Consider the following 15862-nt stretch of genomic DNA (forward strand, 5'->3'; position numbering starts at 1 on the left):
CCTCAGTTGCCTTTTTGTCATCTTGAAGCTCTTCTTTCTTTCTGTCTCGTTGTCATGCCACCCAGCCCCTCCGTCGTATATGCTCCTTTCGTTGTAAATACTCCCACGCCTAGTAACCCATCATGACCATCAATCCGTGATTCAAGGAAAAGGGGGAGTGACAAAATTGCCAATCAAGAAAGGGAAACGCCATCCGTGTCGTATACTGGACGTTTCCAAAAGGCCGTGGAGCCTATCACTCAACGCAAGCAACGCAGAAGAAACCACCCCAATTGTCGAAAACAAACACTCCTTGCCAACCAGTAGTATATGCTGATGATGCAATGTAGAAATACTTGGATTGAGGGTATGAGACAAAGCAAAGAAAAAAAAAGATGAGAAGTGCAAGGGGCCGAATAAGAAGACTAACGAAGGCCAGCTCGGTCAGCATGGGAATTTGTGAATGTCATAAACCTCCCCCGCCGACAACGTGGCTTCGGCCAACTTTTTTATTTTCTCTCTCAACAACGCCTATTCCAGCATACCACCAGCTCCGACTACAGGGCTCGCGGCCGGGGACTGTAATGGAGCAGCGTGTAGTGCCGGTTTGGCGGCCGGAGCGATGAGACCTGCGCGCTTCCGCTCCAACACAGACTTGACCCAGTCTGCGACTTCTTCATCCTCGGTGCCAGACGAGAGGGAGAGCTTGCCGACGGCATCTGCTACGGCCTCAGCCTCCTCTCCCTCTTCTGCCTCCTCGGTAATCGTCTCAATCTTGGAAAAAGGTGCCATCCAAGGGTGTTGGAGCAGCGCCGCATAGGTTGGACGATCCTTCGGAATCTTGTTGAGGCACTTGCGGACAAAGTCGTGTGCGGTGCTGGAGTAACCTTCTTCTGGCAGGCCTGGGGGCTCTCCCTCAACAATAGCCTGTCACCAAATTAGCTCGCGTCTCTCAGCAATCTTCAGTAAACTTACACTCAGCTGGCTGAAAATCGTCGACGATACCTCTGGCGGGTAGGGGTACCGTCCCAAGGCGCACTCGATGACTGTCAAACCGAGACTCCAAATATCGCTCTGCACGCTGTATGTGCCATCGGCGCCAGCCGTCATACCTCCTCCTGAGATACGTTCTGGTGCCATGTAACTCTGGCATCCAATGTTGGTTTTGGCGATACTCGCAACAAGGTTTCCACTGACACCAAAATCGCAAATTTTGACTTGGCCTCTAGTATTGGCCAGGATGTTGGTGGGTTTGACATCACGGTGAATGATGTTATGCTCGTCCTTCAAAGATTTGAGGCCCATCACCGTGGAGTATGTAATCTTTTGTAGCACGCCTTCGGGAATACCACCGTCGTACAGCTTGTCGATCGATCCACCGTCCATGTGCTCAATGCACATATAGACGGCACCTTCTTGGAAGAAGGCTCCATAAAAGTCAATGATGTAGGGCGATATACACTCGTGTAGGATAACGAGCTCCTTGAGAATGGTCGTGAACTTGGCCTCTTCCAGTTCTAACCGAATCTCCTTCATCGCCATCACCCTGCCGGTACCTTCAGTGGATGCTGAGACTGGTGATGACTCGATCGATGTGTCGGCATGGCGGAGGGGTGATGGGTCAGACTGTGACGAGTTCAAGTTCGGGTTCTTGAAACCGCCCAGTCCAGATCCAAACCTCGGTACTCTAGGCTTTGTATGCCTCACTTTGTAGACGGTACCGTAGTTACCCTTGCCAAGCTCGTCCAAGACCTCCACTTCGTCTAGCGAAATGGTGAAAGCTGTGCCATTGGCGAAGTTAACACCGTTCTTGGTGATAGTTGCAGCACCGTCGAACGTAATCCACCCCTTCTCCGAATCAATGTATTTCTTGAATTCGTCCATCTTAGATCCAGTCGTTCCGTTAGGTGCACCGCTCCCATTATTGGAAGGACCGTGAATATCAGACAACTTCGGCGCGGTCGGAGAGGCAGGCGAAGGACCACCGCCCATGTCGGAAAGTTTCATCATGGGTCCACGCCTGGCAGCAAGAGATGGTTTCGTTGGGATGACCGGGGCAGAGCGTGGCATACCACCAGGCGATGGGCGAACCATACCAGCAGGCAGCTTCAGCCCTCCAGGTATTCCGCCAGGTAACCCTCCGGGAGAGCCTTGTCGTGGGACTGGAGATTGCGGCGAGCTTGCCATATTATTGGGAGGGGGTTGTGAGCCAGCAGGCTTGCCCATGCGCTGAGCGTGAAGCGCCCTTGCCCTTGCCATGACTTCGTTCATGGCACCACCACCCATGCTCATCATGGAAGCGGTAGGAGGCGGACGGCGTGCGTTGCTCAGCATGCCCAACGGTGTCGAAGACGGAGTCATATTTTGGGGATCGGAGACGGTGCGAAGCGACGGGAGACGTTTGGGCACTTCTGAAGGGGATTCCGAGGGGCCTTCGAGTGGGGTGCTGGCCTCGGAAGAGTCGGCGGAACCGGGCGACGTAGGGCTGCCGAGTCCGTCCCTATCGCCAACGTAGCCATCGGGGGTGGCAGGCATGGAGTCTGTAGTATTTAGGTCCGTCATTGCGAGATGTGAATTGACCTTGGCGGTGACCTGATGCTATCGATGGTCGATGGGAGAGGGTGGGCGAGTGAGTCGACTGCAGGCAATGTCTCGGATGACTCTATAGCATGTGCGGCAGGTGATGGACCGGGACGGTAAGGTGCGGGAGGACAAAAGTCGGGCACGCGATAGATATCGAAATATCGTCAAGTCGGGTCGCACGCGGGGTGCTAGGGAGACAGGAGGGTCGATCGCTCAGAGGTAAGCGATGGCAGAGGATCGAAAACTGGAGGGTTGTAGCGAAATGCTGCCGCGGGGTCTAGACGCGGCGGTTTTGGTAGTGTGGCCTGCTGCGCAGTCGGGGTCGGGGTTGCGACCGGGGCGGTGGCAAGGGCAAACTCTAAGTCGGAAAATGGCAGAGAATGCGCGAGCGGGCTAGGCCGGCCAGTCCGATTTTGTTGAGCTGTAGCGGTCGTCTGATGGCTTACTGGCTTGTGAGTCCAATGTCCAATGCTGAGCAGAGGAATAGGGAGAGGAGAGACGGATGGTGAAATAGAGAGAGTGAGACAGAGAGAGGAGGGTACGGAGAGTGGTGGGGCGAGAAGAGAGTGAGTGAGTGAGTGAGAGCGATGAGAGAGGAAAGAAGAGAATATGCGAGGGTGGATGCGACGTTTAAGGGGAGGGAGATAGATGAGGGAGGCTGAGGTATGATAAAGAGAGGAGGATGGATAGGTATCGAGAAGAAAGGTAAGGTAGGCAAAGCGAGGTACGGATAGAGAGACCGACACATATGATGTCCTCGTTGGACCTTCTCTGTCGCTTTTGCTCTATTCAAGGACCCAAAAAGAGGTTGGCGGCGGGGCATGAATTAGACGAGGGAAAATGGGTTCGAAGTCGCAACGCAATTTTGGTGCAAACGTCACAAATGCAGCGCAGCCCAGAGTACCTTGGCTATCTGTCGTCGAGTAGGGGTACATGGGACCATCCGCGACGCAGTAACCTTAGTCACTCCTCCACGGGCTGAAGAGAGCACTTCAGCAGTGAGTGAGGTGGGTGACTCGTGAGAAATTCCAGGCGGGGGATTACGGACTTGAGGTAAGGTACATGGACGTGCCTGCCAGGACTCAAGAACTGGGCAGACGATGGAGCAGACAGCAAGGTATCTGCTCCATCTTTCTTGTACCTGTACCTTCCGTCCACTGTGGATGCACCATACGCTTGTACCCATCCAGCAAGGTCGACGTCTGCCTCTGCTTCTGCCCCGGTGCCTGCCTCTGAGCAGCATCGAGCAGAATTGCGGAAGGAGGAGAAGAGAACCCAAAGGGCATGAATGCACCGCTTGATGGGAGAGAGTGAACTGGGATTGGACGGGGTCGGGAAATTGAGGAAACTTGAGGCTCACCAATCAACCAATCTCTGGTGAAAATCTAAAGACCGAACCGTAGTGGGTGTTGGATGCCAGAGGTCAATGCCTTGTTGCTCTGCGCGTGTTTGTGTGTAGGGCATCCGTCTGCGTGCACGGAAAGAGGCCAAGTGATGGACGAGTTCAGATGGGAAGAGGGGGGCGAACTAGTAGAGCATATATAGAATCTACAAATCTATTAGTCGCTGATAGATAGAGTTGCACGCTGCAGCAGGGCAGAAATAGTCGAAAGATATGTGGGATGTGTCAAGATGAACGGGACAAAAAAAAGGCAAAAAGGGCACTTTGGGCGCCAACGTCCAGGTTGTGGCTGTTGAAATTGACCTTGACGTTGACTTCTATTCTGTTAATTACGGTACCTAGATGGAAGATCCAGGATGCAGTCTCCGTAAAACGCGGTCCATACTCCGTACCTTACTCCGTAAAGATACCTTACATCAATAGCAATCTCACACCGGGCATTATTGACGGTACGTATGCCCAGAGACACTCAATTCCCGTACTTTTGGTAGGTATCTCAGCCGCATCCAGTTAATGATAGCAAAGCGGGCAGGTAGGTAGGTACACCCCTATGTGCCGGAACGTCTTCTTCCTGCCTTTACCTTCCAATTGCCCACTCAACAAGGTACATCGGTACGAAAATCGAAACTCGCCTAGAAAGAGGCAGAAGAGGCTCGTCGTGTCATCCACAATCAGGTCAGGTAGCACCATTCCGGTTCCGTGCTGTTCTTCTTCGGTGGGACCTGACGGCTGCCCGGCAGTCCAGACTTCAATGTTGGTCAGTCAATAGCACTCAATAATCTGAGGGTCTAAAGGGAGGAGATCCCTGCCTTGGCTTCACAACTACAGACATCAGGCAAGGTCAGGGAAGGCAGCTTGGGCAGATGCGCCGCAAAAAGAAACAAAAACCACATATCAAGCCTTCCCGGTGTGCAATAGCAGCGCAATGGAACAGCAGCGCAGCGACAAGTTCTCTCTCAACCTAGGCCTCGCAGCACTCTCCCGCGTCCCAAGCATGAAGGGAAAACATCCATCCATCCATCCGCCCTGCCCTGACTCCCTGAGCCCTGAACGATATGCACATCCGCATATGCAGCGACTGTCCCTTGGAGAGCACCGCCACCTGCATCACCGCCCAGTCTATCCAACTTCCTCTCGGCTTCTTCCAGGACATCGTGCATCCGGTGACAGCGGTCTACTCCAATCGTTTTCCAAGAGCTACCCACGCATCGTCAGTCAGATCTCACCATTGCGACAGTTCGACTACCTATCTCACACTGCACCAAACAATGAGATGCCCTGCGTCTACAACGACAACCAGCAGCCACCCAGAGATACTTGTGTGGCTCGGCTGTCGCAAGGGGACCAGGCCCATGGAGTCATTCGAACCCCCCCCCCCCCCTAAGCAGGCTCTGTGGCCCTTTAGTGAGCATTGCAGGGGACCATCAGCAAGGTTTTTCCGCACATCACCTCTCGACGGTGGACGCGCCTGCATATGTGCTCCATGCATTATGCTCCATCTGCTAAGGATACTCGCTCCAGTGACGGGAATGACTGAGCTAGCTTCTGTACATCAAGAGTGAGAATCACAGCGCTAATCTCATCTTGCGGAAACCTGCTAACTTCGTCGCGATGTTTCTGAAAATAGCACATGCAACGGCCAGAGTGATGTAACTCGCAGCTCGGAACCGAGCTGGTCTACAGACCCCTACCTCAACCAAAGCGATAGTAGCCACCAAGCAGACGAAACCCAGATACAAGCAACGGACGACTAGACCGTTTCTGTCTTACACCGCAACAACAGCTGCATTTTTCTTTCTCGACATCTTTCACGATCCGGCCCCCACAAACACAGCACATTACATAGGGACGCATCGGCCATGACTTCTGGCGCCCGGCGGAGGGCTTGCCTGTTGAAGGCAAAGCAAACGATTGGCGAAGGCGGCACCGTCATGCGGTCGAAGCACCCACCAGGAAGGACGACGACGGGCAGTCTAAGATGAAAGCTGCATATTCCCCCGTTGACGCTAGTCTCTTAGACCGCAAAGTACCGTGCCGAAGCAGCGGCCATCTGAATTTGCGCATGGCATCCTCGACCTCGTCGACCAATGATCGAGCCGTCTTGATAGAAGCCCTTCGAAAGGGCAGGACTAAGGTAGGCTTTGTTCTCTGCTTGGTAGGTCTCTGTTGGAGAATGGAGATTGGAGAATGCTTGCCTTTGACAAGTTTGATAGTGAGGGCCCCTCAGCGCCAGTGTCATCCATACCCCGGTCACTGATCCTAGCCCCCTCTTCCGGCGTCCCGCAATTCGTCAATTTGCTATGGGGTCGTCACTGAGGAGTGATGACGTTGATGGAGTAAGAGGGAGTTCCACGAGTTGCAAAGAGCAACGCCAACGACAGACTGAGAAAAACTTGTGGCTTGAAGTTTTGAACGGATGAGCGTAATTTCCCGTGGGAGGCTCACTACACTCGCGCTACTGGCTACTTAGCCCGTACAGCGTCTCCTGGTGAGGTTCAACCCCCACCGCAACTCTTCGTCGTTGAAGCACGTCTGCCCATCGCGGATCGGGGATGGGCAGGCTGCTGACCTGAAAAAGTATAGGGTTGTACACAATGCCATCCGATGATTTTCCTAAATCAAGAGAAGGTCGAAATGGGTTTTGCATCATCGCTATGCACTGGGTATTAGGAATTCATGGAAGAAACGGCATGCCACTAGGACGATTTCCCATCGACTGATGACGTTTTCTCCCGTCGTCCAGAATATGCGTACGATACGTACTATGTACATTTGCTTTTCCCAGAGAATTGAACAGGGCAGCTTTTTGGGTAGGGACCTAGGTACTTCGATGCCTTATCTTATCAATAACAGCGGACAATTACCTCCGCCTGACATCATCGAGGTACGAAATTCTTCTCTGCGTTCCGTCCAATCGTAGTTCGACCGGAACCTCGCCCGCGTCTATGCGATTCGCTGACGTCTTCGTGCTGCAGTCCAACAGCCAAGGTGCCTAAGTACCTTAATTGTTAGGTAAGACGTCGTCGGTCGGAGCGTCTGAGCATCTCGAAACCACCACGGCTAGGGCGGGCGTGATCGCGGAAACACAAGATGCCAGCGAGCAAAATCCCATGACCTGATCTGCGAGATCTGGAATACGGAATCTAGAATACGGTGAACGAAAACAGAATCCAGACTATGGGCACGTTTCCTAATCTCATCCACAGCCGCCACTCGCTACGGCCTACCCGCGATCATCGCCTCACAGCCCCCCGGGGAAAATATGCAGTTTCAAAGTCTAACGGTCCACGCAGTCGAAAGTAATTCAAGGGTCCTCTAATTTTTTTAGTGTTTTGATGCCCTGATGCCCAAGAGAAAATGTTACCCTCCAAAAAGATCTGCCTCTTGAGAGGACACACCCAGAAGAGCCAACGCTGGATGCCGCGCAAACCGGACCAATCCTGTCGCGCAGTCGACCGGAGCTCTCGCCGATGGTCGTCGAAAGTGGCAAATGCTGTCAAAACAGAGTATCCCATGGTAAACTGTAGTTCAGCTCGCCAGGGAAGGCCCTGCAGAGTCAAGGAGAAGCGTAAATTCAATGGCAAGCGGCCTCCGAGATGTTGCAATTGCCGACCGTATCTCCTATCAATTCCGCGTCTTTTGATTCAGTCTACGAACATTTGTAATCGTCTTGTTGAGGTTGTTGACTTTGTCGATATCTGGACCGGGGAGAAGCAGAGCGAAGAGGATGAACCCTCTGTCGTCATCAGCCACATGGTTTCGCCACCTGCACTCTGCTCATCCGTCGTGCCACAAAGCAACCACAAGCACCGTAGAGATTATCCTCGATTCTCCACATCTGTCATCTGTTTCACTTTGATGTCTTGTCCAGTCTTGTCCAGTGTGACTCTTCTTTCCCCCACGCCGCTTGTCGATCACCTCCTTTGGTGCAAGTGTGTGTAAGCTCCTGGGCTCTGCTGACAGCTTCCGATAATCTCGATGTCGAACAAGACCGTAATGTTGCCCATCTCGGGCGCATGATGTGATGCTGATTGATATCATGCATCTAATTTTTGTGCATATCACTTGTTCATCAAATCTTTCGAGGTACGTAGCCGAAAGTCTGGCGATTGATGTGATGCAAGTTGTAGACGTATTTCTTGTTCATCCTCCGAATAGCATGTCTATTACGTCAAGGTCGCAAGCTAGCACAAGATGAGACATCGAAACATCAACCACAAGCATGGCATTACTTTGGTTGCTTTTTGGTTGGTTTTTTTTTTTTTGGTTTGGATTGAGAGGGAACTTTCAGTGCTGACGGCATTGAAGCCTGGACGATGGGTTAGTCATACCGTCTGTAGATTATTAACCGGGAGTATTGAAGCATCGTGAATTAAGTGATATAATTTTGAAGATTGCAGATGGTGTTCACAACCAACCGGACCAACTACGGCAACCGATGTTGTTTCCCTCATGTCGAATAGCCCAGTGCACAAATCCCCGGACTGAGTACACTTGTAATCTATGAGCCATCTTTCGTGATGTGGGAATAACTGGGTGATAATAATTACCTTCTGCGTAGATGAGCTATTCATTAAGGTGTTGAATACTTGAAATAGTCATTGCATTCGACATTGAAGATTCCCATCACTATTCGCACACCCGTCATATTTCTCGCGCTCTACGGGTCTCGATATATTTCGGCCTCTGGTTATATCGATGTACGTCTAAAAGCCCTGAAGAAGAGATCCTGGATAGGCTACGCTCACCAGCGGAAGGAGAAGCTGAATATGAACATAAGGCATCTCGGGCAAGCAGTCAGCCCGATATACCCACGTGGTCGGCGCTGTAGAAGGAAGGAACGGCATTTCACCCAAAGGCTACCTTACGAGGAGCAATTGATTACGATCTTGGGCTGAGAGTAGTAAAATTAGATGGATGTCTTCATTAATTCATTCGGAGATTGGTATTGACCATCTACCGCGTTGTCTATGATTCCAGCATACCAGCCAAATACAGTCTACGATATCCATCACGAGAAGCTTCCCCATCTACCTTCTCAACCGCCGGCATCGAATTCTAGATGACGGGTCGGACCGCTGCCACCAGACAGGAGAAGTGATATCGCGTGGTCATGATAATTAAGAGGAATGTCCTTAGACTTGCCCGCATCCAGAGATTGTTGGAAAGGCTGCCTCATACTGCCTATCTCATGTCAATATTCTTTACGTTTACCTGCGTAAAGGGGCAAGCGATACAAAGCAGGTGCCCAAGGCGGGGATCTAAGGCAGGGATCTAAGGCAGGGATCTAGAGCAGGAGATCTAGAGCTGGCCTTCAGGAACGGGAAGAAATCACACAGAAGAAAGAGACGCTGGTTGATGGAAATTGGCCACTAGCCATCGTTTTCATGAATATGTATGTAAAGGAAGGAAGTCATCGTAATCTCACAAGGGTTTTCATCACCTAGATATTCAAGTTAGTATATCGAGGCCGCGACGATGCCAAGTGGGCAGTACTGACCTCCTTATGGGAATGGTGAAGCTCTTGCCGCAGCTCAATCTGGCTCGTGCCCGATCTTCGTTTCCTTCCTTCCTTCCGTCCAGAATGGGATTCTTAACGAGACGGGTTAGGCTTCTTCATGAGGACAAAGTCCTCCTCGACAACTTTGTCGTCCTTGGCCGGCGAGTCCTCGTAATAGGGGTCCCAGCAGTCGTCATACTCATCATCGTCCGCGGTCTCGAGGGAGCTCGCGTGCTGAGGGCGAGGCTTGATGACGCGACGAGGCTTCTCGTGCTGCTGCTGCTGTGCGGTGGAAGAGAGGGCAACTTTGCCCGCAGGGCCAGCAGACTTGCTGTCCTCGTTCTTGGGATCGGCCATCTGTAGAGTCTTCTCCTCTTTCTGCTTCTTCTGATCGGAGGTCTGGTTGCTCTTCATATTGGGCTTGCTGTTAGTTTTGTTGTGGTGTGGTGTATAGTAGGTGTCTTGATTGATTTTGTATAGCAAGGTGAAGGATTTTGAGAAGAGGTTTTGTTTCTTCGATGGTCCTCGACGAGACGAGAAGGTGAGGACTCTCAAGGCTGCCCGATCAACCGCATTATCGTGGGCCTCAGGACGTCTTTTGGGCCCGTTATAAGGGTTTTGTGTGAAATGCGACATCTTTAGTGAACCCTCGGCGCAAATAGAGACATACTGGATCGGGAGAACAAAAGCAACCGGCCTGCTGCCAGTGCTCTCTTCATCGTTCGGAAGAGCGAGTCCCACGGCAATATGTCTAGGTGTTATCCGTGATGTACTCAATGATTTTGGACAATGACTTTGAACGTCACCAGTCAACCTGAAGCTGCTGGTCTCGCTCATGAGGAACGAAAGTTATGAGTGAAAGGCCGAGAAATAGCTAGTTCATTGCTGCAAAACACTCATCTGCCTGCTTCAAAGGATGCTGAGACGGGCCCTGAGCTCAACAGCTGGAAAAAGGAGCAAGGAACTGAGGGCATCAGCACATCTATCTACCAAGTGATCGCCTTCCTAAGTACCTGCAAGTGCAGGGCTTTGACGACGGGAGATCGCAGAACCTGCCAAGAGGCATGTTCGATACTCAAAGGACCATCACAGAATAATCGAGAAGACTGTAGGTAGCATCAAACGTTTAAGCTGGCCGAAATACCGACGAGATACCGCGCATGGTTGGAAGCAACGGGCAATGTGGAATATGTCTTGGCGATCTGATAACAAAGTCATCCAAAGTGTAGCAGCCAAGTCGTTTCTGCATAGCCTCATGTTCTGTGTTTGTATTGAACCCAACTTGGCGCGGTGAAAGTCTGATCTCCCGGCTCAAGATATCTTTTCTCGTCATACATTTGACACGACCGCACAATGGACTGAGAGCAGTAGCCTGAATATGGTAGCTGTGGTCGAGAAGCAGAAGGCATTTACCTTGATGGAGCATCTGTGCGTACGTTTAGTAAAGCTCAAAGCTACCGTTTCCATCATGGGCAAAGTTGAGGAGAAACGGCGGGGTGATGGGGAATGCAACAGCCTCACTTCGGATGTGCATGCAAAAGGGCGAAGTAGGAGGGCAAACGCAGCCGAAAGTTCCCTCCCTGAAGTCGCTGCGGACCGCGGCCACGAAGCTTAAGTTGCTGGCAAGACCCTTGAATAGTTGGGCTCCGAGGCAGCTTGGCGGCGGTATCGGGGCTAAATCTTGACCGCACAGCCCGGGGTGCGGGAACTATCAGCGCAGAGATGAGATGGCGAAGCAAGCGTTCGTTGATGGTGTCTCGGCAACAGTGTGACTGAGGAGGTATTCTCTTACATCCCATATCTGGGAAAGAAACAGGCAAGATATTTGTGTGTTGGAAAAAAACTGGGTTCCGCCGTGTGCTGGATGGGAGGCTAACAGAGGTGAAGTTCCCGAAACGAACGTGTGCTTCTCAATCGCTGCAACCTGACGTACAGCATGCGTACCTGCGGAACGCGGGAGGCGATCTGATGTTTCTGTGGGTGCGGGTGCGGGTGTCTCTCGGAGGAAGATCGTCAGGTGTGGCATCCCATGCCGAATGGATACTCTCTGGTGTATCCGTACTCCGTGTACGGATACTCTGTATGGAGTAGGTATAGACTCATAGAGGACCATTCAAACAACGTGTTGGTAGGTATCCGTGCTCGGTGGGTGTACTGCCGTAAATGTCGTGAATGTCTGGCGATGCAAGGTCGTGTGCCGATGTGCAACATTATCAGACAACGGATGAATCAAGAAAGATGGGGGGCGGAAAACCGGAAACGGCCAACGGCAGGGGATAGACTCCTGGAGCTAAGCAAGGGACGGGCGAGAGAAACGGTGGTGAATGGATGGATTGAATGTCGGCTTGCGTCGCAGTCGGAGGTGTCGCAGCAGCTATCGGTAAGGAAGAAGGCCAAAGGCGAGGGGCCACGTCGGGTCCGTCATGTCGACGGGAGCTGGCGACGTCAGGGCAATTTCGATTTCGATTCGACGCCATTGCCAAGGCGCCGTGTAATACACTGCGCCTGTTGTGCCAAGAGCCAGTCGGTCAGTTGGTTGTTCTGTGAGGCGCTTGCTTCTGGGTGCATATTGATGATGTGCTTCCTGTTGGACCTGTTTGGTGTTCTTTTTGCCACCAGGACATACAACGCAGCGGCTGCCTCCCTCGAATATCTCTTGTGGGCTCGCATGGTCTGTAAGAAATGGAAGAAGTTAAGTTGATGAACAACTTGATACATACCTACAAGTATGTAGAAGATGGCAGTGCACAGATGGAAGGGAGGGAGATGGGAGCCTACCACATTAAGCGTACTGCTAAAACGGAGCAAGAATAGCCGGGGTGCCTTGCATGCAGAGTTTTGCGGGTTGCAAGACCCAGCAGGAAGCAACAGGGTGGTGGCAGCTCAGTTTCGGCATGAGTTGCTCAGAGGCACAGAATGGAGACTTGCTCCTGCTGCTGTTGCTGCTGAAGCTGGGAGCCCGGCGTCATCGTGGGCTCATTCGCGCTCCTGATTGGGCGCCAAGTGTTTCTTAGCGGGAGGTGTCCGTCACCTTAGTGCCTTCCACTACGCAGTGGGTGGGTGGCTGCCAGTGTGCCAGGTTGCGGCTTGTCGCTGAGTGTGTTGCACATCCCCACTGGGGGGAAGGTGTCAAGGTTGCGTCGCTGCACCATCTGCGTAACTGATACGGTCCAGTCTGAGGTGGCCTGGGAGTCTGGACCTTACCTTACTGCGTAAAGCTGGACAAGAACAGGCAGTAAAAGTATCCGTAGCAGGCAGAAACGGTAAAAACAGAGGTGACGGAATCTGGGGCTGTTCCCAAACAGTGAGCTGTCGCGCTGAAGTGGCACACTGCGAGCCGCCCTCATCCCTGGCGACCTCAGCCTGGGCAGCCCAGCCCAGCCCAGTTGGTACGCCGCCATCGCCATTTTTTTGCGCCGTGATTAGCTCGCCTCGACTACGTATTTTTCTTTCCTTTATCAATCTACCCACTCGGACCAACCTCATATCATCGTGCCTTCCCTTCTGTGGCTGAGAACTCTCGGTCCTTCTACCCATCACCTTTACCTGTATTCTGCCTTTCCCTTCTTCCATCTTTTCCCCCTCCCACACCTTGTCCATCAACTTGATACCTGCACGTGCTTCCTTTCCTCAACGATTCTCTACCAAACGACGAGCAGCGACACCAATACACTAATACTACCTACTTTCGCACTTTCCTCATGTCTCTTGTCGCCAGAGGATGAGAGCTTGGTCGCAAACTTCTGGAAAAGGCCGAACTCTACTGTGGAGGCCCGACACATACCACCGATAATCCCGACATCCAACCAAAAACCCGATCACCGACTTCAACACCGTACCTTACTCTTTCAGTTGCGATCCGTCCCATCGCCGGCTATCCGAAACATTCACATCGCGCTGCTTGGGCCCGATTACAAGGTCAACGCGCCGCGCCAAGCCTCTTGAGAACCTTCCATCAGCTTTGGCCGCTCAGGACCTCCGTCCTGAAGCCCTTTCTATCTCCGCCGTAACCTTCCTTCAACCTCGACATCCGCAGTCTCCGTCTCTGCGCTCTCTTTTAATATCCACGTCCCAGAATGGACCAACAATACTTGACGTCGCCGACGTCGTTTCGACTGGCAGACATGGCTCAAAACGTATACGAAATGCCCCTCATGGCCATGAAGAAGCCTCACGATTCACACCCCTCCATGGGTAACTTGGTTCTTCTCGTCTTCGAGGCTGTCCTCGAGGTTGTGTGCGTGAGCTTGCCGGGCTACATCATTGCCCGTCTTGGCCACTTTGATGCTGAAAAGCAAAAGTTCTTGGCCAATCTCAATGTCATGCTATTCACGCCTTGCCTTAGTATGTCTACAATTCCACCTCGCCTGCACGATAGTGTCCAAGTAGCCTTCCTAACAGTGTTCACAAGTCTTTACCAAGTTGGCTTCGCAACTCAATGCCGACAAGCTCCTCGATCTCGCCGTAATCCCCATCATCTTCATCATTCAGACTCTTGTCTCCTGGCTCGTCGCTACCGGCGTCGCCCGCGGCTTTGGCTTCAACCGCCGCGCTACTAACTTTGTCACGGCCATGGGAGTCTTTGGAAACTCAAACTCCCTGCCCATCTCTATGATCTTGTCCCTGTCGCAAACTATCAAGGGGCTACACTGGGACAAGATCCCCGGGGACAACGATGACGAGGTTGGTGCCCGTGGTATTCTATACCTCTTGATCTTCCAGCAGCTCGGTCAGTTGGTGCGCTGGAGCTGGGGCTACCACGTGCTGCTTGCTCCCAAGGACAAGTACCCCGAGTACCAGGACGAGCGCGTCGAGGAGGGACAATACCCGGGAGATCGCGAGACCGCTCCCCTATTGACCGAGTACGATGACGGCACCGCTACTTCCCGTAGTCACTCGAGTGATGACCTATCCAACTATGAGCCGGCCGGTCGCACCCCTGTTGCTAGCAGATCCAGAGCCTCCCCCGCCGATACCGAAGACGAGGACGACGACTACCTTCCCAAGAAGCCGATGAAGACCAACGGTCTCGCACCCCTCAATGGTAACCATCCCGTTTTCGACGGAAGTGGCGATGAGATATCGTCCTTTCCCCGCATTCGTAACACGGATGAACCCGAAATCCCCGAGGGAGTTAAAGGCTACCCTAGCCGCATTAAGAACGCCTTCAACAACGCCGTCACCTCTGCTAAGGAATCGACATCAAACTTCTTTGCGAGAGTCTACAACAGTTTGCCGACCCCCTTCAAGACGATTCTCTCGGCCCTGAGCCGCTTCGCCGGCAAGTTTTACAACTTTTTGTGGGAGTTCATGAACCCGCCTCTGTGGGCCATGCTTAGCGCCGTCGTTGTTGCCTCAGTCCCGGCTCTGCAGAAGATCTTTTTCGAAGAGGGATCCTTCATCAAGAACAGTTTCACGGATGCTGTTCAGTCCAGTGGTGGCGTCGCTGTGCCCTTGATCCTGGTTGTTCTTGGTGCCAACCTCGCTCGCAACACGCAAAAGAGCGAGAAGATGCGGGATCCTGAGGAGGACCAGATCGGAACCAAGCTCCTTGTCGCATCCTTGGTGTGCCGCATGCTCCTGCCGACTTTGATCATGACCCCTATTCTGGCCGTCTTCGCCAAGTACGTGCCAGTCAGCATTCTGGATGACCCCATCTTTGTCATCGTCTGCTTCTTGTTGACCGGCGCCCCGAGTGCTCTCCAACTGGCTCAGATTTGCCAAATCAACGAGGTTTACGAAAGTGTCATGTCGAGAATCCTCTTCCAGAGCTATGTTATCTGGTATGTAGCCAAATGTGTCTGGATTTCTTCCTCTGCATATATTAACAAGTGTCGTAGGATTCTTCCATCAACCTTGGTGCTCGTCATGTGCGCTTTGGAGGTCGTGGAGTGGGCTGCATAGGCTCCCTGGTGATTTCTTTTGTTCTGGAGGGCACAAGGTAATAGGCAATATAATGGTGCCGTTGATTTCAACAGAAATGGTTGAGGCGTTCAGGTATCCTCAAGACACGACGTGGCTCGGGGCAAAAGCAAAACATGAATTGGCCCTTTGCCATGTATTATCACGACACAAGCGGATTGGGAGGCAGTGGACTGCTGTACACTCTGAGTCTGAGATATCAGGTCCTTGAGGGGACTTGTTTGCGTCATCGACGCTTAGCAATGTTACAGCGAGTGTACATAGTAATAATAGGAATCTGTACATTATCATGGAACTTCCTCCTGATTATCTGCCTCCACACTATGACCTGGACATGATGTTCGATACGGATTGATTTCAATACAAATCACTCGCTTTCATAAGTCTCATCCTCGTTTCGGACACTCAATACCGCGTAAGAATCATAGCGGCAGACACAGATTAATACCTCGAGGAGGCCTTAAAAAGAGCCAAAT

The 15862-nt window shown here is 52.2% G+C and overlaps 5 protein-coding genes across 5 annotated transcripts; 2 read left to right on the plus strand and 3 right to left on the minus strand.

The window, feature by feature from the left end:
* Positions 1-510: 510 nt before the first annotated feature.
* On the minus strand, positions 511-2541 carry CTAM01_11729 (uncharacterized protein; the record flags this gene model as incomplete). Its single annotated transcript, XM_060527738.1, has 2 exons — positions 511-906; positions 955-2541. 2 exons carry the CDS (start codon positions 2539-2541, stop codon positions 511-513), a joined length of 1983 nt encoding a protein of 660 aa, XP_060377642.1.
* Positions 2542-3004: 463 nt separating this feature from the next.
* Positions 3005-3385, minus strand: CTAM01_11730 (uncharacterized protein; the record flags this gene model as incomplete). Its single annotated transcript, XM_060527739.1, has 1 exon — positions 3005-3385. The coding sequence occupies one exon, from the start codon at positions 3383-3385 to the stop codon at positions 3005-3007; it is 381 nt and encodes a 126-aa protein (XP_060377643.1).
* A 2069-nt stretch (positions 3386-5454) lies between these two features.
* Positions 5455-5718, plus strand: CTAM01_11731 (uncharacterized protein; the record flags this gene model as incomplete). Its single annotated transcript, XM_060527740.1, has 2 exons — positions 5455-5522; positions 5592-5718. The coding sequence occupies 2 exons, from the start codon at positions 5455-5457 to the stop codon at positions 5716-5718; spliced, it is 195 nt and encodes a 64-aa protein (XP_060377644.1).
* A 3839-nt stretch (positions 5719-9557) lies between these two features.
* CTAM01_11732 (uncharacterized protein) lies at positions 9558-9878 on the minus strand (the record flags this gene model as incomplete). The annotated part of the gene is made up of 1 exon (XM_060527741.1): positions 9558-9878. One exon carries the CDS (start codon positions 9876-9878, stop codon positions 9558-9560), a length of 321 nt encoding a protein of 106 aa, XP_060377645.1.
* A 3662-nt stretch (positions 9879-13540) lies between these two features.
* Positions 13541-15368, plus strand: CTAM01_11733 (membrane transporter; the record flags this gene model as incomplete). Its single annotated transcript, XM_060527742.1, has 3 exons — positions 13541-13808; positions 13876-15247; positions 15305-15368. The coding sequence occupies 3 exons, from the start codon at positions 13541-13543 to the stop codon at positions 15366-15368; spliced, it is 1704 nt and encodes a 567-aa protein (XP_060377646.1).
* Positions 15369-15862: the final 494 nt, after the last annotated feature.

The sequence above is a fragment of the Colletotrichum tamarilloi genome (assembly GCF_030869305.1).
Source record: "Colletotrichum tamarilloi strain Tom-12 chromosome Unknown Scaffold_66.1, whole genome shotgun sequence".
NCBI classification, from domain to species: Eukaryota; Fungi; Ascomycota; class Sordariomycetes; order Glomerellales; family Glomerellaceae; genus Colletotrichum; species Colletotrichum tamarilloi.